The following is a 23,446-nucleotide window of genomic DNA, read 5'->3' as shown; positions in this document are numbered from 1 at the left end:
GCGCAAGATTTGTTGAACATGTGATAAAATGTATTTCCTATAAATGTATTTTGTCTGTGCAATGTCACACTGTGAAAACTATCTCCTGACACAAAGTGCAGAACATTTCTTAATCTAGTTTAAGAACGGTAACTAACCGTGAACAGCTTTGTCATTACCTCTGGGATGACCTATTGTACCTACCTATCTACCTGTTGTAGAGCACATGCAGGAAGTGATTAATTCAGACTCAGTGTATGTATATATGTATGTGTGTGTTTTTTATATATATATATATATATATATATATATATATATATATATATATATATATATATATATATATATATATATATATAAAAATAAATTAGTTTAGAACTTCCAAAAACAAAAGAGCTGTGTGCCCCACCAATGTAGCCATATGGAATAGCTATAAACAGCTATTTGAATGGCTACACTTTTCATGTTACAAAGTCCTGCTATATACTCCGCAGCAGACAGTACAGTGGCAGCAACAACCGAGCACGGATGCGGAGGCTCCGGGGATCCGGAAACGCTGACCAATCAGGGCAGATTAGGCTTTTTATTTTTTTCAAAGAGACAGCTCTACAATGGAGCGTTTCAGACAGGTATATTCAAACAGACGGGATGAGAACAATAAAGAGTTTGTCATTAAAGCATGTAAACATGTTCAAATACAAGTCTGAGCCTGAAAATGGTTTATATTAGGTCGACCTTAACATTTCAGTCCTGTGATGAATAGATTTCCAAACTACCACAATATGCTTTCTAGTCTAATTGGAAGAATTGAATCATGCAGAAACTGTTTGTCTACGAGGGCTGCACAATTAATCGCAATTTTATCGAAATCGCAACATGGACTAGCGCAATATCCAAATCGCGGAGGGGGTGCAATATTTGTTAAAGGCAAAATATGTGTCAAACCATTCTGAATGAAGTATTGTGGCGCTGCAGAGACGTCACAGCCTACACATCCTATCCTACAAACTACAGAAAACCTCTTTTGTTTGGTACAGATCCTTGCAAAATTCACACTATAATCACTTTAATTTTTTAAGATTTAATATTAGTCAATGAAAATGAAAATAATGATACAAACATGATCATTCCCTTCAGTATTGTGAATCATATTGCAATTGCAATATCAGTCAAAAATTACATACTTTCCTCATATGGTGCAGCCCTATTGTCTCCTTCAGTGAGATCAATCAGGATCAGTAAAGACGTGGGCTCTTTCTTCTGCCGTTTGTCATTTATGAGCATGTTCGATCTCTTTCCTGAGTGATGCCAGAGGATTATCTCTGCTCGAGTTTAATAACTCCGGTGATACGTTTTTCATCAGGCTGTCGCTTCTGTACAAAGGTACAGCAGCAAGAACAATACCTAACAACTAAATACATACTCAAGGCTGGATTACCAGCTGTTAAAGGGACCCCAGATTACCTGTGCAGCCATTATTTTAATAATTAAATTCCTTTACATTTAATTGTGTCAGATCATCACATAATTTATCTAAGGAAACTTTCAAATTACACAGTAGGTCTAGACCACCAAGGGTGGAGTGGGGGGTGGGGGTGGCTTCTGGGGCTCGAGCCCCGAATGTTTTTTTTTTTTCAAAAGGTCCGGATCTTTGAGGGTTTTACAATAACTTAAACTTTGTGTCATTTCCCCTCAACCTGCTGTCATACAGACAGGAAGATGCAACGAAATATACAAACCCTTTAAGACAACAGTAGTGATAGACCGATTTTATCGGCCGGCCGATATATCGGGCCGATATTTGCGTTTCCACCACTAGCACCATGGCAGTCTTAAATTACAAAAAAATTAAAAAATTACAAATCAAGCACTTTTATTTCAATGGCTACTTTTCAGGTTTATTGTTTTCTTCAATTATTTAAATGTGTTGACAAAGGACATTTTGTGATGACACAGTTAACCATATGCAGTGCACCCATCCATATGATGCACATTGCACACATAATTTGGGTAATATGATTGCAGAAGTGACACTGATCTGTGTTTTTGTTTATTATTTCTAAAGAAATGGCAGCGCATATTCCGAAAACAAATCCAGTGTGGCAGGGTTTACATTTTTATGATGTAAATGGAGGGAGCAAAAGCAGTATCGGCTCCAAATGTCGGCTCAAGTAAATTGGCAGCCCGTATCGGTCATCGGCTAATGCTGATGGAAGAAAAAAATCGGTATCGGCACTAAAAAATCCATATCGGTCGATCCCTAGACAACCGTCTCAGTTGTTCGCATGAATAGTGACAGAATGGGGTTTCCTGTAAAGATTACAGTGTGCTAACAGTGGCGTTGTCTCATTGGTGCAGAACACGTCCCTGGCTGATGGAAGTCCCATGCCCAACTCTCCCAGCTCCATGGTCAACCAGTACAGACTGGAGGAGGAGGAGGAGCAGGAGCAGCAGGACGCCAACGCCAGAGACCTCTTCGTCAGCGTTGATAACCCAGAGAGCCATGTCACTGCCATCGAAACCTTCATCATGTACAGAGTGGTGACCAAGGTGTGGAGCTATAGAATAAGAATACCATAGTTCTTGGAATTCTCCGTAAATAAAACTTCCGTGTGTCATTTTAAAAAGGAAGTTTAACAGCACTGTGCATTAAATTGCTCGATTAATGTAGACAAGTTAAGTACTTTTTAGCTGCACAAAATGCGTGTTTTGTAGTCACGAGTAGGATTTCACAGCACTTTCAAAATAAGAGGAAAATAACATGGATGTATTATTAGAATAAGCATGAGTCAAGTCAAATTCCATGGTGGGCCAAATCAAAGTTCCCCAAATTGGGCGGCTTTGTCTTAGACAAACAACACACAGAGCTTCAGTAAAGCGGCGTTTGCCCAAATGTCATGTGTGTAGTGTGTTTGTCCTGTGATGGAATGGGAATGATTTCCTAACTTGCTTTCAGGCAATTGGCCCCTTGAAGGCCGTGAAGAAAGTATAGGGGCGGCCTCTAGCTCACCCAGTAAGAGCATTCACGTTCCCATGTTGGCTGAGTCCTGCAGTGGCGAGGGTTCGAATCTGACCTGCTGCCCTTTGCTGCGTGTCATCCCCCATCTCTCTCCCCCTTTCATGTGTATCCACTGTCTATGTAATAAAGGGAAAGCCCCAACAAATAATCTATAAAAAAAAAAAAATTGTAGAAATTGTATGTAACATGTTTTGGTGCCATCAAGGTAACATGATATGTCGCAAAGTGCAGTCCCATTCCTATTTATACCATTTCAAGCCCTTTCAGCGTCACAAACTCTACTTACACTTACCAGGTGACATCAGTTAAGTCTGAGGGTTCAGGGCTGAGGGTTCAGGGCTGAGGGCTGAGGGTTTAGGGCTGAGGGTTGAGGGCTGAGGCTCAGGGTTCAGGGCTGAGGGTTCAGGGCTGAGGGTTCAGGGCTGAGTGCTGAGGGTTCAGGGCTAAGGGTTTAGGGCTGAGGGTTCAGGGTTTAGGGCTGAGGGTCCAGGGCTAAGGGTTTAGGGCTGAGGGTTCAGTGCTGAGGCTGAGGGCTTAGGGCTGAGGGTTCAGGGTTCCATGCTGAGGGTGAGGGTTTAGGGCGGAGGGTTCAGGGTTTAGGGCTGAGGGTTCAGGTTTCAGGGCTGAGTGCTGAGGGTTAGGGGGTTATGGCTGCGGGTGAGGGTTTAGGGCTGAGGGTTCAGTGCTGAGGGTTAGGGCTGAGGGTTCAGTGCTGAGGCTGAGGGTTTTGAGGGTTTAGTGCTGAGGGTTTAGTGCTGAGGGTTCAGGGCTGAGGGTTCAGGGTTTAGGGCTGAGGGTTCAGGGCTGAGGTTTCAGGGTTCCGTGCTGAGGCTGAGGGTTCCGTGGTGAGGTTTCAGGGCTGAGGGTTCAGGGGACATTGGGATTGGGCTTTACTCTTACTCTGAGGTCAGAGTGTTTTAGTCCTACAGTAGTTTAGCTTCCAGTGCCATTCCAAGGAGAGATTCTGGCACGCCTGATAAATGTGTGCTCAGGTCTGTGCATCACATGGCCACTTCCAGGTAGATCCCGGGGTTAAAGCGTCATCTTGTCTTGGTCCTGATTTGTAACCTCTCTCTCTAGACCACGCGGAGCGAGTTTGATTCCAGTGAGTTCGAGGTGCGCCGGCGCTACCAGGACTTCCTGTGGCTCCGAAGCAGACTGGAAGAAAACCACCCGACACTCATTGTCCACGTATGTATCGTCACACCACACCAGCTGCTTGACGCATCTGCAGTCCACGTGGACCAGAGTTCTGGGATGTTTCAGCTCATTTAACCCTTTGGTTTGTGGACTGCGGTTTTCAAGCCTCGAGTGTGGCCGTTGCCATCTGTTGTTTTTTTTTTACACCGGACGTGGCGATTTTTTTTTTTGAAAGATAGGTTGAAGCTGGGGAGGATGACGCTTCTGAAGCGAGTCATCCAGTGGAGATTTGCCGGCGGGTAAAGAACGACTTCTGGGTACTGTCGCCATTCATCTGCATGTACAGCAGTACAACGAAATTGCTCACTTTCAGACTTCTATATATAAGCCAGTCCCTCCAGAAAAACATGATTATGCGATCGCATAATTCTATGCATAATCAGCCAAAGTCCGCATATTTATGCGGGGGCCGCATTTTTTCAAATACGCTGCATAAATTGCCGATTTCCGCGCAAAATATGCAGGGCTTGAATGATTTCATAATCCCCGCATTTTCATTGCAAAATGAATATATATATATATACATATATCTTAACAGAAAGTTGAAAAAGGTTGCGTTTACTTCACACAAGCAGCCATTTTCCCCTGTTGCCATGGGAACGTTATGAAGTGACGTAATTACGCGACATGAACATCATCGAAAAGCAGGGTTTTCACTTTTGTTTTTCTCTTTTTCATCAAACCGCAGTTTTTGCAAGTTCCCGCAATTTCATCGCATAAAATTACATAAATATCCCGCATATTCCATTGCATTTTTTAAGAAAACGTGCCGCATAATCAAGGATTTTTGCCTGCAACAATCACAAAAAAACTCCACATTTTTCTGGAAGGACTGATAAGCTGACTTCTTTTTGCAGCCACTGGAGTCGCCTCCTGCTGGAAATTAGATAGAATGCAGGTTGAAGGCCATTCCGCATTGGCTTCACTTTTCAGACCCGGTAGCTTTGTCTATTATTTTTTACGGTCTATGATTTAGAGTTATATTGAATGCCATCAGGTCAGAAAAGCAATAAAACCCTCTTGAGATTGAGATGTCCACACCAATTAATCTAGCTCATTACCTAGATACCTAGAAGTACAGTTATTACTTTGCCTATTACTACTAGTTTTTTATTTATTTCTTTTAATTTTTTTTAAATGAAACGCATACACATACTACCTCGCACACATACAAGGCCTGAATGTGTGTCTGGCTGTGTCCTCAGCCGCTGCCGGAGAAGTTTGTGATGAAAGGCATGGTGGAGCGCTTCAACGACGACTTCATCGAGACCAGGAGGAAAGCCCTGCACCGCTTCCTCAACAAGATCTCGGTGCACCCCATACTGTCTTACAGTCAGCACTTCAAAGTCTTCCTCACTGCAGAGGTCTCACACACACACACACACACACACACACACACACACACACACACACAAAGGTTCAATAAATTGGTTTTACTTTAGAAAGCTTCTTACTCAAAAAATCCAATCGCAGTACTTCCCCTACAGATTAGGCCTACATCAGACATAGATTCCAAGTAACTACACAAATATATTATATAACATTACATATTGTGTACGATTGTATTTCATATTATTGTTCAATATTCTTATGTATGCAACAACAACCAAGGCAAATTCCTTGTGTTAATTACCTGCCAATAAATCCTGATTCTGATAATCCGTCGATCTAGAGATTGAACGTGCTAATCGGTGAGCTTTAGCGGTGCTGGCAGGTGTAATTCTGAACTTTGGATGGACCCAGGCTAGCTGTTTCCCTTTGTTTCCAGTCTTCATGATAAGCTAGGCTAACTACGTCCCGACTCCAGCTTCGTACAACTCTGTACACTGTTGAACTGTACTGAACACGATGATATCCATTTTCCCATCTCCCTCCTAAGAAAGGAAATACCTGTATTTTCCAAAATGTTGCACTATTCCTTTAATGCCTTAGATGTCAAATCCGTTGCATGACCATTGAGCAGAATGTTGTTTTTTTTCCCGCTAAGCCACATGTACTGTATGTCTGCCGGTTGATTCCATGGAGCCCAATAGTCCCATATTCTCTCTTTATTCACCTGTATTCCCCCATTCATTCATTCATTCATTCATACAACTTTTATTGAAATCATTGAGACAAATTACAAAGGCAAAAACAAAACAACACAGAAAAGAGCGACACCATCATAAGACAAAAAACGTTCTGAATTGTAACAGTGATTTGATAAAAAAAAAAAAAAAACAAGACCGTAAGGATGCAAAAGAAAATACAAGTATGTAAAGCAGTTACAAGTAGAAGTTTGCAGGTTTGAAACCAGGTTTTCTAAATTGTCCAAAAGGCACAAATGAGTTGATTTTAAGTAGGTGCTGTAATTTGCTCCAGGAGTCACCCCTATTTTCCAACCGGGCGCATCTGCGCGAGCAATCGCAGCCATTCAGGTCCATGCTTGATACTCCACCAGCCGCATCACGGCGCGTCCCAGAAGCATGCGTCCGCTGAAGATACGCGCCAGGTCTATTTTCACGCGAGCTGCAGGGAAAAACAGACAGCCGGGCAGGAAGTGAAACAGCGAGAGTATCCGGTCAGTTTACCAAAAGAGCATTTTTGGCGAGTTCAGGCCGAGCTCGTGGAACGTGAAGTAAAAGCCAGTCGGCAGAGTCTGATAATGTTCCTCTGAGTAACACACAAGTTCTGTGAGATAGTGTGGCAGTTTTCCAGCTAGAGCCTTATAGATGAATAGATTTGTATTGCGTAGGGCTGGGTATCATTCAAACCTCTTACCGGTACCGATACCGTGACTTTGATACCGTTTCCTAAGCAATACTTCGATACCAATTTTCTGAAATGAAAAGAAATGACCACAATACACATTACGGCGCAAATCTTTCGATTTATTTTTCAGCTCCGACTGCGTGAGCCGTCGTTAGACAGCCGATCAGACATTATTAGGTCTTGGTAGAAGCGTGCTGCGTGCTGATTGGCTCTCCGATGCTAATGACATTTGCTCCTTAGATATTGAACTTTGATATTTAATGAAGAGGCATTTTTTTAATACTCGATTCTAGGGAGGCAATTCTTTCATATAAAATACAATGATGTGTACCATAGATATGACCGGTTATGAATCTCAAACCGGAGTGATAGACTGAGTCCAGAGATTTAAGAGATGAAGAGCACTCAGGCATCTTTTTTATGGTCCATAAAACTCCAGTTATATGTAATGCCTTTCGGCCAGTGTGGACATTTGGGAGCTGATGCTAATCAAAGCTCTGGCGTGTGACCCCGGCAGGAGTTGATGTCTCACAGGAAGCAGGGTCCGGGCTTCCTGAGCAGGATGGGGGAGACGGTGAGGGCGGTGGCCAACTCGGTACGAGGCCTGAGGAGCCGGCCGGAGGAGTTCACGCTGATGCAGGAGTACGTGGACGACTTCAGTAACAAGATCTGCTCTGTGGACAAAGTCACGCAGCGGATCATCAAGGAACAGAGAGGTACTCTTAACGGGCACACTGAGGACTTCATTCAGTCATTCAGATTCCCTGCAGGTTGCGCGCTGGGGGGTGTCACTGAAACGGCCCATTTCTGCCATACCGCCTCAGGACAGTAATATGTAGTATCGTTATATACTCCTATAAACTGACTAAGACATTAAATTTATTCAATTTCTGTCAGGTCCATCAAAGTCAAGAACAACACAGACAATAAAATAGCATAGATGTGATCAGCAAACTAAAGCAGCTTTAAGTAGGGCACCCTGATTGTAGTGTAGCCATTTAGCAGCGAGGGGGGTTGACCAGCTGATGCGCTGATGCAGCTCAGCTAATGCGACCATGTTGACTCATCAGCTGACGCTGGACGCTCAATTTATAACCCAACGGAAATAACCCGACATGTACAATGAAGCATTACAGCTCATTTTAACCCTCTGAGGCCTAAGGGCATTTTGAGATCTCTTCTTGAATTCTTTTGCATATAACCTGATCCCTGTGTTTCATATCAAAATGTTCAGAACAAACTCAGCTTACTCTATCTGTAAAGTGTCTCGAGATAACTCTTGTTATGATTTGATACTATAAATAAAATTGAATTGAATTGAAGCTTTCAGTCTAGTGACGCCCAAAATAGTTCCAGAGCAATTTATAAAGCGATAATTTGGCCCTAAAGCTGAAATATTTCTCAAATCTCTTGTGAAAACATTCCTACACTCACTTGTTTTGGTGCTTGAAATGAGTTCACAAAAGTCTTGCGTTCACGGAAGTAGCGTAATACATGAATAAAATGGTAAATAAATGTCTAAAATGATTGTTTTCAAACATCGCTTGGGCTCGCCGGTGCGTCTTTTGTCCTCAGAGGGTTAAATATGATGCTGGGGGTTTTATTCTCATCACATTTTGTTGGTAAAGTGAACTCAAGCTCAAATACATGTAGAGGAGTCAATATCTTTCTCTCTCAACTGAAGTGGAGTATAAGTGTGAGGTGACATGAAATGGAAATGTGCCCCAAGGTTGTACTAAATGTACTTGGTTTCAGTCCAGCCCTGGTCCAGGCCCCTCTGAACTTACAGCGTCCTGGGTAAACACATTGCGGACTCGCGGTCTGTTTCAGTGTGTCCTCTGTGCTTCCAGAGTATCTGGACGAGCTGAAGCAGTACAGCCCCACCTACAGCCAGTGGGCGGGGTCGGAGGAGGAGCTGGCCGAGCCGCTGAGGGGCGTGGCCAGCTGTGTGGAGCGCTGCGGTCTGGAAACGGAGGAGCAGATCCAGCATCTGTCTGAAGTGCTCGTCCCTGCTCTGCACGAGTACGTCCTCTGCGCCGAGACCCTGAAGGTGAGCCGTTAAACACAGGAGAAAATCAAAGATTGGTTAATAACCGCAAGGGGCGTCACTTGGTTTAGTTTTCGTTGTCCAGCGGGGAACTTGAGACTGTTGATTCTTTGGTTGGGGGTGGGACCCTAAAGAGAACTGGTTTGGTGTTGAGAGAAAAGACTTATTTGCTACACTAAGTTACATTTTTATAACGTTAAGACATATTTTAGATACTTTGTTAACTTAAAAAAAAAAAAACTGTGTGCAGCTCTATTATCTGAGCAATTATAAGTATCAGATCAGGACTCTGTGTCGGCAGATATTCAATATTTAAAAAAAATCGGATCGGGGGGTCAAAAAAGCTGATCGGGACATCCCTACTACTCGCATCACAGCAGGAGACCACGTTCAGCCCCGAGAGAAACGTAGCAGCAGGTTTCTTTTAACTGAGACGGGGGTGCGCTGATCACCCAGTTTGTTCCTGAGTTTATTTCCTGGGACTGTTTGATCAAAAGAGCTGGACGTGGTGGGTTCTGCTGTCTGCTTGTCCTTTCTTCCATTATGTGGCTGTCTGCACACTTTAACGTAGTACACTCACTTAGTACAGAATGAACACCTGTCCTGGCCTCCCTCCATTGGCCTCCTGTACGTTTCAGGATCGATTTTGAAGATGTTATTGCTTGTCTTCAAGGCTTTGAATGGTCTGGCTCCTTTTGTATCGGGCTGAACTCTTACATTGCTAGACACCAGTCAGAACACTGAGGTCAACCAACCGCTTCCTTTTGTAGAGGGGATCGAGCTTTTGCAGTGGGTGCTCCCATCCTCTGGAATAGTTTTATATTCGACAGCGCAGACTATATATACTTTTAAATCCCTGCTAAAGACACCCCTTTTTTCTCTGGCCTTTGGTCCTAGCTGAGGGTGGACGTTAAATGTCTTTTACTGTGTTCGTTGTTCCATGTTATTTGTAACTATGTATTTATACGTGATCATTTTTATATTTGATATTCAGTCTTGTTCGGCACTTTGGTGAACCACAGTTGTCTTAAAGGTGTCCTGCCACACAAAGCCGTTTTTAAATATGTCAGGTCCATATGTGTTTGTGTTATGTGGTGAATGTGAAAATGAACTGCTACCACAGAGGAGTCAGCTCTAGCCACTGAAAAGAAATAAGCGGAGAAATCAGGCCAATTACAAAAGCTGGTCAGTCTGACGTCATGTTGCCTGAGCTCATTACTATTCATGAGCTCGCCCAGTTGGGCTGGGTAAAGGATGCTGATAGCCAGGCTCTCATTGGCTAGCTGTTAGCCAATCAGAGTCGAGCAGCTTAGCTTGTTGAATATTAATGGGAACTGGCACAAATCAAGCAGAGTCTTCCTGTAGGCTTTCTATACCACGCTAGAATGGCTTGAAACAAGGTAACCAAGGCATCTTTTCCACCAAGAATGTTAGAGTCCATGGTAGAACTTCAGACATTACCACAAAGTAATGAAATATGTGTGGCAGGGCACCTTTAATGTGCTATAGAAATACATTTGACATTGACATTTCACACTTCGAAAAACACTCACCGAGATCAATTGTTGTGGGAAACCTGTCTTAGGCTGTTATGAGACGGAGAGACAACATCCAGGTGGAGTTTGAAGCCAAGAACGAGGCCCTGGCATCCAGAAGAGTGGACCAAGAAGCAGTAAGTGCATTTTACACACACACACACACACACACACACACACACACACACACACACACACACACACACACACACACACACACGGTTGGTTGGTGTGTCCTCCAGTCATCTTCTGGAGGTGTAATAAAGTGAGGCATCTCCCACGGGACCACCCTCAGCTCATATTGGGGAGGAAGGAGAGCTTCCTGAGAGGATTATCAAAATATCCAGGCTTGTGGCCTGGAAGTCAGTCCTGAGCTCAGTGGGAATACGAGCCGTCAATATTATTTCACACTGTAAGCCCAGCAGCTAATCGCGGCGTAATGAAAATTCCCATATAGCCTCTATAGATGGCAACTCGCTTCAAAATGTCAGGAGACAAAGAGCGAAGACGGAAAGTTAGGCAAGCAAAGGACAGAGCTATTTTCAATCACTGCACTTGAGGTGTGTGTGTGTGTCTGTGTGTGTGTGTGTGTGTGTGTGTGTGTGTGTGTGTGTGTGTGTGTGTGTGTGTGTGTGTGTGTGTGTGTCTGTGTGTCTCTCACTCACCCAACTAATATCATATTCCATCTGTGAGATTTTAATTAAGAAGCAGGACTGAGATTTCCCCCCACAGACTTGGATTGTATCCCTGCTTTAATTAGGTGTGTGTGTGTGTGTGTGTGTGTGTGTGTGTGTGTGTGTGTGTGTGTGTGTGCTTCTGCCTTTAACAGATATGCGCTAATGAGAAGGGAAATGTCAAATAGACGCCTTTGTTATGGCTTCCTTCTTATTGTGTCTTTTTTTTTTGTCAAAGAGGCGATGTGGCCGCACACTGGGCTGAATGAGAGGCCGCCCAGCTTTCATTCAGCTTTTATCTGATTTCATAATGTATTAGTTATGTGGGGAAAATGTTGATTGGTAAGAACCATAGACAGTTAAAGAATGGACAAAGTGATGCCATAGACTTCCATGGAGACCAGTGAAGGATATTAGAAGAACTTTTCTGGTGATGGCTGAGCGTTACTGCGCAGTAGAGATGTTCCGATACTGCCTAAAACGCTGGTATCGGTATCGGGAAGTACTGGAGTTTCTGCACCGATCCGATACCACGTAATAAAGCCCTAAAGAAAATCTACATTAAAGTAGTTTATTTATGTTCTTTTTCCGTTATAACTGACTGTCAAACTGGAGAATAAAAGAAAGTTCTGTGGCATTCATTGTTTGTGTTTGTTCATGTTTGACAAAGAGTTTAACCTGAGCCAGACAGACAACAAAGATAGAAATCATATCACATCCATACAGGGATAGTAGTATACAGCTGTTAAAACATAATGAAATATATGACACTCTGGTATCGGATCGGTACTCGGTATCGGCCGATACGCAAGTTCAGGTATCGGAATCGGTATCGGGAAGCAAAAAAGTGGTATCGGGCCATCTCTACTGCGCAGCTTCCAACTGAGAGAGACGACCTAAATGTGACGTGAGCAACGTGTCTGAAAGTGTGAAGTCTTCTGGTAGCTGTGCCGAGAGAAATCTCAATCATTCCCAATCTTACAGAGACGGAGAGCGTAGGTATATGTAAGGAGATAACAGGGACAGGCTAATTATTGCTAACTAAAATGCTAGTAAACATGAGTAATTAAACTTAAAGAGCTAATGTAAGTCGAAACTGCCTGTGAGCTTCTCCTGACTATATGGTAATATAAGTACAGAAAGTCGCGTGGTTATGACACAATCATTAGTCTATTTTTACAAAAACGTCTGCTACGGAGTCATAACGTGAGGTACAAGGTAATGGAGCCTTTTATATATTGTCGTGTTTCTGACAAATAGATGGACAAATAGAGTCTTTAAACGCTTCAGATGTAAAGTTATTCGCTGTCAAAGGGACGTCAAAATGAATGGGAGTCAATAGAATGCTAACAGCAGGGGATGGCTCGTTTGCATCAAAATGTCTCCATAGGAGGTACGCTTGCTTACCCCCTTGGTAAGAACTTTATTTGAGGAATAAGGAAGGAAACGCCGTGTTTCTTATGAACAGGGCCGGTTGGGGTGCAGGGTGATGGAAACCTTTAGGGCTTCTTTGTAGGAAACTGACCATATTCCTGTATCTACAGGATGAATTGGCTTACTCAGAGTCCATCAGCGGGCATGTCAGTGATAATATAGATGTTCGAGGACAAAAAAAAAAGAAAAGACATTTTGCCTGCATGTCCACAAGTTTTCAACACACTATGGCTCTGTTTCTATGAGTGAGGAGTGTCAAAATGTACAGATTGTGAAAAGGTCATTTTCGTAATTTTTCATTTTTGCTGTTACCATCCTTCCACTGCAGCTCAACAGAGACAGAGAGATGGGATCTTTTTTTTTTTTGTGTGTGTGAGTACTGCACTTTGTCCCCATAACTTCCACTAGAAGTGCATTAGGACGCGATCTCTTTCCATCCAGTGTGAACAGGAGGAGTGATTACAGCAAGAGAAACATGCTTCAGCGTTGACTGAGGAACCGGACTACTATCTTAACACAGATGTGAAAAATTAGCATACCTATTCTTTGACCTTCTGATTAATTGGACCATTTAGTTGTGAGGGAAAACACACACACACACACACACACACACACACACACACACACACACACACACACACACAGACAGACAGATTTAAATGTATGATACTGGGTGAACTGCTGCTAAAAATGTCGTTCATTTTGTACAATGACCAGAAATCATCTGATTCTGACACACAGACCTGTACTGTAGCACAGGAGTAGTGAACATCCTAGAGCACACATGTTTGGCCGTGGGACCAAATCCGGCCCCTGCTGATTCTGACCCGGGCCACATATCCATTTCGGTTCACAATCAATTTTGGTCCGCCTAGTTTTTGTCGCTTTATCGGACGTTTTTTGTCACTTTTCCCGACCTTTTCTGTGCTTTTTTTCTATGATGGCTGAGGAACTTTTTCCCTGACTTTTTTTGGGGGCTTGATGTTGACCAAACTGTAAGTGAGAAGACTATATCAGACACGCAAGAATACAGTCAAAGATCTCTGACTTTTTCAAATACAAAAAAGCATGTCAATAAACTCAACATTGTCTGGCCCTTGATGTAATTCTTCTTAGTGAAGTGGAGTTTGACACTCCTGTACTAGAGGCTGCCTGCAGGCCTCTGGATATTAATTCTTGAATTAAATGTTTTCCCCCTCACACGTGATACAGATCATATGTTTTCTGACCAACAGATAGCTGAACGGACTTGCGTTTTTGTCCCAAAACAGCCGGCTTGGCTGCAATGCTAATTTGATAACTTGAAGGCACATTTCATAACCCAGCAGTCTGTAACACAAAACATGTGGTGTATTTTATTTATTTTTTTTAAGCATCACTGTGCGGGGCAGTGTGTGTCTTTAGAACACTGCTGTCACTTTGTTTTCTATTGGATCTGGAGCGAAGGCTGGAAAAGATTGGAACAATCCCCCAGAAGGCTAAGGTACGAGCAGACACTCAGAACTGTACTCACTGATACGATGCAGATCTGTTCTGAACTTCAAACGGCACCGGATTAAATTGATCTCTCCTGTAAACATGTCCTTGAAATACAAAGACTGAGCTATTCCTGTGAATCAACCTCTCCACAGACACGGGATGTGTTTCTATGACCGGACACAGCCAGCAGGGGGCAGTGTAGCTCTGATTTAGGAACCAAGTGTGTTTCACCAAGGCATATTCCACTATGATTTGACTGAAGTTATTATTTATCAAGTTTGTTTAAAGACCGAGTACTTCTGCAAATTTCTTTGGTAGTGCATAGAATGCAGGACTTTTAAATGTTTATAAGAATCATTAAATAATGTTGTATGGGTACTTTTTACTAAAGTACCTTTAATATGTCTTCCAAAACTGCTCTAACCCTTGTGTCTTCCCGTCAAACTTTTGAAAATTAACTTTTTTATTGGCGCTTTTTCTGATGTCTTTTCAATGCTTTTGACTCTTTTTTTTTTTTTTTTTTTTTTTTTTTTTTTTTTTTTTATATATATAAACGTTTTTGTCACTTTTTTTCAACGCTTGTTTTATTCATGGTCAATAAAGCTAATTTAAATGATATTATACATCAGTTTTTAGTTTAAAAAAAGCAGAAAGAGGGCTTGGTGTCGCCATTGCCAATGCATTTTTTTTTTTTTTTTGTGAGTGTGCGCAGACATAGCGCATGCGTTACGTTGCACATTATGGCAAAGGGCAGGGGACCTGCAGCTTGTCATGTTTTCCCCAACGTTCATGCGGCAATAAAAGAAAATAGAAATACATGAATACATTTAGATTTAAAAAGCAATATTTGCATGAAAACAGGTTGTTGAGGAGTCTCGAAGCTCGAGTCAGAGTGAAGTCTGAGGTCTTTGTGGTCGAGTCGCAAGTCTGAAGTCAGCTGTTGCAGTGGCTATTTTTTCTGCTCTAATGCTTTACAGGCCACTAACCTATGAGCCATTACATTGTGCAATAAAACACAACGTCTACTTAGTTGTGACTTCCTCCTTTTGTTCAGCTGCAGCATGGTAACTTTCTGCTGAGAGGAGGAGAAAACACCCAGTAACTGAATAAGTCAGTTCGTCTTATTTAAAGTGGTGAAGCAGTGGTAAAGCAGTTTGTCTGTCAGTCTGTCTCTCTCTCTGTCTCTTTGTCTCTCTCTCTGTCTGTCTCTGTCTGTCTGTCTCCTGTTCTGTGCTGCAGGTAATTGAATGCATTCCACCATCTTTTTCACATTTAAGTTATTGTATAACGTTTTGCTCACAGAACAAGCTGTATACACATCATGGACATAATATACGATGTTAATAATCAGTTAGCAAAACAGTTGCTTATTCCTAAAAACACCGAGCAACATTAGCATTCACGTGGAGTCGTAGTTGTGTCCACTAATGAATGTATGTCTGATGTTTACTCTTCTTTCAGCAGTACTACCGAACGCCTCGGCAGACAGACACTATTAATAAGCTTGTTTACAAGATACTCATTCATATATTTCATTTAATCCTATTATAGAGGAATCACTCATGTAGTCATGAATGATCAGCTACTTTTTAATTCAGATTTTTACAGTATATTTATTCTCCATCTAGTTTGCTTGTGTATTTGTATAAAGGCCCATCCAGGATCAGGCAAATCAAACTATCTTAGGCTCTAAATGCACTGATCTACACACACATTACATATTTAACTTTTGCTCTCACTTGGTTGTGTATTTGTCAGATGAGCCCTCCAGAGCAAAAGGCGAAAACTCTGCAGCATTCTTAAAGGCTTAATGTGAAGTCAGCTTAACAACATCAATGAATAAATGCTGAAATAATTCAATAACCGGGTAGAGATAGAAAGTATTCTCACGTGAAGAGCACAGTGGGACTCAGCAGTGGTGTAGATTAATTGAGACCAAATTGTTTAGTGAAGTTGGTCAGTGTATTTTTTGACATATAAATATGAAAAGGTCCAAACTCCAGCAACACTTGGACTACATAGAACAACTTAGTCTATATTGACGACGATTCATTTAGGGGATTGCTCTGGTGCCGTCTGAGGTTCCGCCGGATGTCCTTTTCGGATGTCCGTCCCCTTCCTCTTCCTTTGTGTTGGCGTTCTAAACTCTGGTGGATTTGTGAGGACTATGGTTAACTGCTCCTCAGATCTCTGCAGGGTAAATCCAGACAGCTAGCTAGACTATCTGTCCAATCTGAGTTTTCTGTTGCACGACTAAAACTACTTTTGAACGTACACATGTTCCACCAAAACAAGTTTCGCTGTGCGAGACTAAGAGCAACTTGACATGAGAGTGTTAAGTAATGTGTGTGTGTGTGTGTGTGTGTGTGTGTGTGTGTGTGTGTGTGTGTGTGTGTGTGTGTGTTTGACTTGCAGCTGCAGGACGAGGTGGATGTTCTGGCGGACCGCGTGGAGCTGGCCAACAACGCCTTGAAGGGGGACTGGTCCCGCTGGCAGAACAGCATGAGAACTGACCTCAAGTCAGCCTTTCTATCCACGGCCGAGAAGAACGTGGAGTACTACGAGCAGGTGAGCTCCAGATTTGGACTTTGTAGATGGAATCAGCCTGTAAGACCTCTGAACGTTAAAACTGTGCTCTAAAACGTGGGATCAATATTTCAGGGTTTATGAAGCCAACAGTATTGATTTAGAATACATGAGCTATTAGGACAGACTAATTCCTAATTATAGAAGCCCATCATCAGTCTTGGAAACTTCTGTCTTCACATATCTTCGCACATCAATGGCACGGATTGTATGAGTTTGTATGATAGAAGGGGGGGGCAGCGCTAGAAGACGGTGAGGTACAGGAGCAGCTGATTGGCTCTTTGAAGTCAACAGTGATTAGTAATTGGCTCCCAAATTGAAATAAGCCAGGGGTTAAACTAAACTACCCACACTTGTAGGCTGTTATATTGTTGGCTAGTTTACTTTAGAATAAAACATCAGATTTTATAAACTACATGGGTTTTGTGTGCAGGAATCTTAATTTGTAAAGTAACTAAAGCTGTAACAGATGAATGTAGTGGAATAACTAAAGTAACTAGTAACTAAAGCTGTAACAGATGAATGTAGTGGAATAACTAAAGTAACTAGTAACTAAAGCTGTAACAGATGAATGTAGTAGAGTAAAAAATCCAATATTTCTCTCTGAAATGTAGCGGGGTAGAAGTAGAAAGTGGCATGAAAAGAAAAGACTCAAGGAAAGTATAAGTACCTCAACATGTGAACTGAAGTACAGTACTGGAGTAAATGTACTTACTTACATTCCAACACTAGTTGCCTTAGTGCAGCGCTTAAAAAAATCACACACAATGAAATAAAATATGTCAAATAAGGGCAGCAAAAACCGTCCCATTAATACCCAAACATACATAAAATATGAGATCAGATCCTTTAAGTGCTTTCTGCTGCTACCTACCAACTTCTTAAGTGCGTGTTGGCTAATGCTCAATCTGCGACAAATGCATCCAACAGCCTCAGGATGTGTGCAGTTCCTGAGGCGAGGTGTCCTACACCCAACGGGGCATTCACACCACGATCAGGGCGAATTGCCGCGGTGTCAATGAAACGGCCCATTTGTGTGACATCCTGTTGTGTTCTTTAGCATAACTACATTATATTTGAAAATGACTGTTTTCCGTCAGATCGTTTATAGATCTCAACGTTTCTGAGAGAGAGAGAGAGAGAGAGAGAGAGAGAGAGAGAGAGAGAGAGAGAGAGAGAGAGAGAGAGAGAGAGAGATGCAGGAAACATTCAGCTATTACACAAACTCCCAGGCAGTTACCTTCATAATAGTCTCGCATTGCCAGACCTTCCTCGTGCTCTGATTTATTGGCATTTCTTTAAACCAGTGGTCACCAAGATCATTGACCTCTGCCCTGGTGAAATGCAAGATCTACGTATCAAATTATTGAGAGAAAAAGAATGCCAAAAACACTTCTAACTTGAGGCCTTTTATACATGCAAAATGTATTTGAATAACATGAAATACTTTGCTCCAACTTTCAATTTGTAAATGTAATAAAAATAAATTCTAATAAAAGAAAACCTGTAACTGGCATATAAAACCAGCCATACTGTAGCTATCTCTCTAAGAATTGTGTTATCATACCATCCATGTTAAGTTCCATTTTTTTGAAGTCCTACAAATATAATAATTGGGCTATTTTTTATTCACATTCAGATTATTGTGTTCATTATGGACAATTAAGAGACGCATGACGATTTGAGATTGGTTTTAAAGTTTAAACCAATCTCAATCGTCATGGGTGGTTCTAAGCGGCGGACGGAGCCACGGTGCTTCTGCAAAATAGCCACAGGAAGCTAACTTGTTTTGATTATTTTATATCGCCCAGAGTTTAAAATTCCAGCACAAAGAAAGAGGACGGTAACAGGCATCCGGCCCGAAAAGAGGGACTTCCAGCAGAATTTTCGGCAACAACGGAGCAATCCCGAAAGTGGAATGTCGTGGATAAAGACTACTGCAGGCTACCCTCCATAGTGCTTCTTGCTGCAGCAATAGAGGCAGTAATGTTTCCTGTTTCCTGTACGGGACTCTCAAACCTGTCTTAAACCTTTCTAACACCGATGTGTTGCCCTTTTGATGTATATCCTCCTGTTTTTACCTCTTATGAGTTTCTCCTAATGTCAGCATTTGATTTTTAATTTAAAACCACGTGCGGATGAAGACCATGAGATGCCGTGAAAAAGGCCCAGAGAAAGCTGCTAAGGTCAGAAAATTAAATTAAATTAAAAAGACATTTCTGATCGGATCTGAACAGGGTTGCCTGCTCATTAAAGGCACTGAGTTGTATTCCCCGACAAGTCTGATCACCGGTTACATGACATGGAGTAGCGTTTCTCCAACAAACAAAAAAAAACGCTGCAACCTAAAAGCAATACCTCCAACAAAATGAACGGTAAGACCTGTGTTTTTGCCGCACCGGCAGATGGCCGACCCAGGCTGTCTACAGCTCTGGAATTTCTCTCCGGGGAGGAATTTAAAGAGGGAGCGAGCAGGGTGAGAGGAGACAGCGATCATTTTCTGGGTCTGGTACGTGTGGCGTACAGGAGGAGACGGAGGGGAAGATCATGTGACCTTAGACGCCAGCTGTCCCCTCTCAAGGGCCGTCGTGTTGCCATGGCGCGCTCTGACTGAGGCGAGGACGCTCTCCACAGCTCGTCCTCCAGAGAGCTGAGGCCTTTCACTCTGTTTTTTTTTTTTTTTTTTTTTTTTTACTGCCAGGTAGCAGATTATTTTTAGCTATAGCGGCCGAACTAAACTTGAAACCGCAGGAGAGCTTCAGTTGTCTGTGATAGGTCACGGTGACGGATCTCTTGTTTACGTGCGAAACGTTGGTCACGTGGAGTTCCCATCCAACACCAAAGACCGTGTTTTGGACGGAGGCGCACACACACCACTGTGATTCAAACGGACAGCTGAGCCATCGCCATGACGACTGCCACGTGCGGATGAAGACCATAAGATGCCGTGGAAAAGGCCTAGAGAAAGCTGCTAAGGTCGGTCAAGTTCTCACAATAAGTCATGATATAAATTGTCACTTTTTATGGACTGAATGTTCAAACAACTCCTCGCTGTTTCAACCTGAGAGCGTTTATTCCGAGAGGACGGAGATATTGATGGAGGAGAGTGAAAAAGATGAAGTAAAAAAAATGGGGACGAGACAATTGGAAATCCAGATTAACGAGCAGCCAGCCAGCAAAGACGGGCGGGGGAATTGGATGGTTAAAAAAGAAGAAGAATGGAGCTGTTTTGGAAGGAGAGAGCATTCCAAGCAGCAGGAGAATGAGGCGCTGAAGCTGTTACCGTAACAATCATTTACTCTGTTATAGCTTTTTGTTAGTCCTGCTGGAGTCTTAAGCATGCAGTTAGGACAGAAATATGCTTCCTTCTGCATTGGATGTATTTTGGTCCTGGAGGCTGGGAGCTCCGCCAGCAGAGGGTAGCGCCGCTTTATTTCTCCTCAAACAACTGGCTTGTGAAAGGCTGTCCTACACTGCATTTCCTGTTTTAAAGTCTGCCGAGTATCAAAAAAACCAATTAGACGTGTTAATGTGTCATTTCCCAGAGCCCAAAATGACATATTTAAATGCCCTCTTCCATCCGATCAACAGTTCAAAACCCAAAGACATTCAGAAACAAACAAGCCAATGTTTGAACATTTAGAGATGCCGATTTTGGTCATTGTTGCTTTTAACGATTGATCATCTGAGCGTCTCACTTCTACTTCAGACAGACGCCAAAACTTAAAGCTATAGTGCGTGGCTTCTGTGTCCCCCCCACCCCCGAGGAGTTCTACGTAATGACAACAAAACTGTCGGCGCGTCTACATGATACAAGCCTTCCGTGCTTGTTATACATCAGAAGAGATTGGTATTTGGGTAATAATAATATTAATAGAGACAGTGTTGGTGTCTTTGTCATATTTGGGTTTTGTCTCATGGCTTCTCCCTGCAGCAGCAGTATGACACAAACACTCATCACCCAGCCCAGTGGCCCGCAGCGAGCAAATGCAACACGACAAATGAGTACGTCTGTGTGTCTGTGTGTGTGTCTGTGTGTGTGTAAGCAGCCAAAGAGCACTCAGCTTCTGGATGGGAAAGCATTTCTAATACAGACATTGAAACTTATTTGTCAGAAACTGAGCTTTAAATCATTTTTTGTGCCTGATACATGGATACAGCAATGGATACACACGACAGTACAGACAAACAAGGCTGATTTCTGCAAGTTTATGAGTTTTACCACGGTTCAATTTAGCTCTTACTTTGGATTATTTCAGAAATGAAATATTAATGCTTCTCCAAGGTTCTTAATTTGAACACTCCGAGGTTTGGGACACGTGTGTGTATTAATACTGCATGAGGAAAGGCTTCCCTTTTTTGATGAATAACATAACAATGTTGGAAAATAAACGATTTCAAAGCATTGCAGCTTGCAGCTAGAGTCTATGTAAGAGATGTTCAGAAAAGGCTTGGCATTGTTCCACATGTTGAAACAGTGCACATTTGTACGAGTTTGGAGCATCGTGACACATTTTTTCTCTTTCCAAAAGACAAGAGAAATGCAGCTTGTTCATCTGCTAAAATGTAAGCTGCTAATCTTAATGTGTCGCAAATTTGCTCACCACCTAACTATTCTATAAGTATTTAATTTTTCATATCGTAAGGTACTTTAACTCTTGGGCGAACTGACTTTTTGCATGGAGGTGTAGCTTTTTTAGTTTTAGTCTCTGGCATGTAGGGCTGGGCAATATATCGGTATTATATTGATATCGATATGTGAGGCTAGATATCGTAATATGACACAAGTACATTATACTAAAGTCATTTTCTGAACTCATCAGACTGTTCTATTATTTGCCTTTAGCCACTTAGTCATTATATAGTTATTTGATCAAAAATATCTCTATTTGATTTTCTCAATATCACCCAGCTCTACTGGCATGGTATCATGTCTGCAGCCATAAGCTGCTGATCATAACATCAACATTAACAAACAGTGTGGTAGTAAGCAGCACTTAAAAGGAGTTTCATGTTATGGGAAAGATGTTAGCAAGGTGTCTGTTTACACGTCGTAGTCGTTTCTGTGCCCACCTTATGATGCCAGTTCAGTATTCTCTCTCTTCTAGCGCTTGTTTTGGTCTCCACCGGCTCCTGAGGGAAACACCTGTGTATTTAGCTGCTAAATGCTCCGCTATGTTCACTAACTCGTCCCTAGTCTCGCATTGCCAGACTTTCCTCCACAGCGCTGCGGTGGAAGGTCTAGCTTGTCCACACAACACTCCAGGATAGGAGAAATTCACACTGGTTTATTTGCATTTCTTTAAACCAATCGCAATCGTCTTGGGCGGCATTAAGCGGCAGATGGAGCCACTGTGCCTCTGCTAAATGGCCTCAGGAAGGAACTTATTTTGGTGGAACATATAGATAGATAGATAGTCTAGCTAGCTGTCTGGATTTACTCTGCAGAGATCTGAGGAGCAGTTAACCATAGTCCTCAGAAATCCACCAGAGATTTCATCGCCAACACAAAGAAAGAGGAAGGTGACGACATCCGGCAGAAAAGAGTGACATCCGGTTGATCTTCGGGCGGCACCGGCGCATCGATATAGACTAGCTGGTCTCTAACTTTGTCAGTCTACGGTTTTGCAGCAGGTAGACTACACTGGCTTTATCAGAGCTGCTGCTGCAGGACACTGGATGATGAAAGGCAAAACCAAAACAGCAAATGTGTGTTAGCCAAAATGAGCTAAACAATAGTTTAAGTTCAACACTTTGATTGTGTGCACATCGCATGCTTAATGCAGGGTGTTGTAAAGAACTCCCCCTGGCCCGCGGTGTTGGTGCAGTGCTTTTGTGCCGGTCCTGTTGCCATCTGTTCCTTTTGTGTGTGTGAGTGAGCATTACATTCAGTGCTCAATGATTTCTGATTACTTGACAGCTTCTTGGAAGCCAGACTCTTGTCTTTCCAAGTCTGTTGTCCCTCCTCTTGTTTCTGCCAGCCAGCGCAGACTGATCATCAATCCAGCCTTTAAAAATAAAAAATAAAAACACACAACGCACAGAGTCCATATTGATGGCAGATCAACTTAAGCTAGTTGGACACAAAGAATGTTGAATGACACAGGTTCTACCAAGTCAGTACATCAGCTTGACACAGCTCAGCCACTCACTTGTAGAGAACACAGTGCTAACAAGACATTTATTAAGCAGCAGTGGCCTCTCCAAGGAAACCGCTCTGTCACTGGCAAAAGACAGAAACCCCATTACAATAATCCATGTGTAGGTGATAAACTCAGCAGTTAATGGTGAAAGGCAAGCAACTTTCCCTGCTCTGGAAGTGCCTTTTTATAAATTAAAATGTTGGAGGTCTTTTCCAGCACCTTGCCTTGTTTGACATGCTTTTAAACGAGCATCCACAGGGGGGTAAAAGTGCACTGTTTAAGGTAGTTTGCAGGCTAATTAGCTGCTCAGTGTTAGCTCATTGAACACAAATGCGCCTGCAATGGCAACATCAGTGTGTTAAGATGGTCTGGTCCTATAACCCCCTTTCAACACTTATGGACTCAAACTTTTTAGGCAGGAAGCCATTCGTTGGGAATGGAACCTCCAAACAACACGTTGACGCCACCCTCGGTGACTCCACACTCAAAAGTCGTCCAGTGGCATGACCCGGAAAGGTCATCTTTCGATGTGCCGGAGCGCCAAAGTGTAGACAACCAATCACACAGCACAGCTGTTTTTTTTTTTTTTTTTCTCTCCA

General features: G+C 42.6%; 1 protein-coding gene across 1 annotated transcript in view; it reads left to right on the top strand.

Moving 5' to 3' along the window:
• snx7 (sorting nexin 7) overlaps window positions 1-23,446 on the top strand; it is a 51,020-nt gene that overhangs the window by 14,454 nt on the left and 13,120 nt on the right. The window contains exons 2-8 of the mRNA XM_028569271.1: window positions 2,338-2,529; window positions 4,079-4,189; window positions 5,404-5,562; window positions 7,467-7,665; window positions 8,800-8,999; window positions 10,582-10,668; window positions 16,534-16,686. Coding sequence (XP_028425072.1) covers window positions 2,338-2,529; window positions 4,079-4,189; window positions 5,404-5,562; window positions 7,467-7,665; window positions 8,800-8,999; window positions 10,582-10,668; window positions 16,534-16,686 — 1,101 coding nt within the window. The remainder of the gene's footprint in view (window positions 1-2,337; window positions 2,530-4,078; window positions 4,190-5,403; window positions 5,563-7,466; window positions 7,666-8,799; window positions 9,000-10,581; window positions 10,669-16,533; window positions 16,687-23,446) is intronic.

The sequence above is a fragment of the Perca flavescens genome, chromosome 22, assembly GCF_004354835.1.
Source record: "Perca flavescens isolate YP-PL-M2 chromosome 22, PFLA_1.0, whole genome shotgun sequence".
Classification (NCBI taxonomy): Eukaryota; Metazoa; Chordata; class Actinopteri; order Perciformes; family Percidae; genus Perca; species Perca flavescens.
Note: the sequence above shows the minus strand (reverse complement) of the source record. Positions and strands in the feature narration are given on the sequence as shown.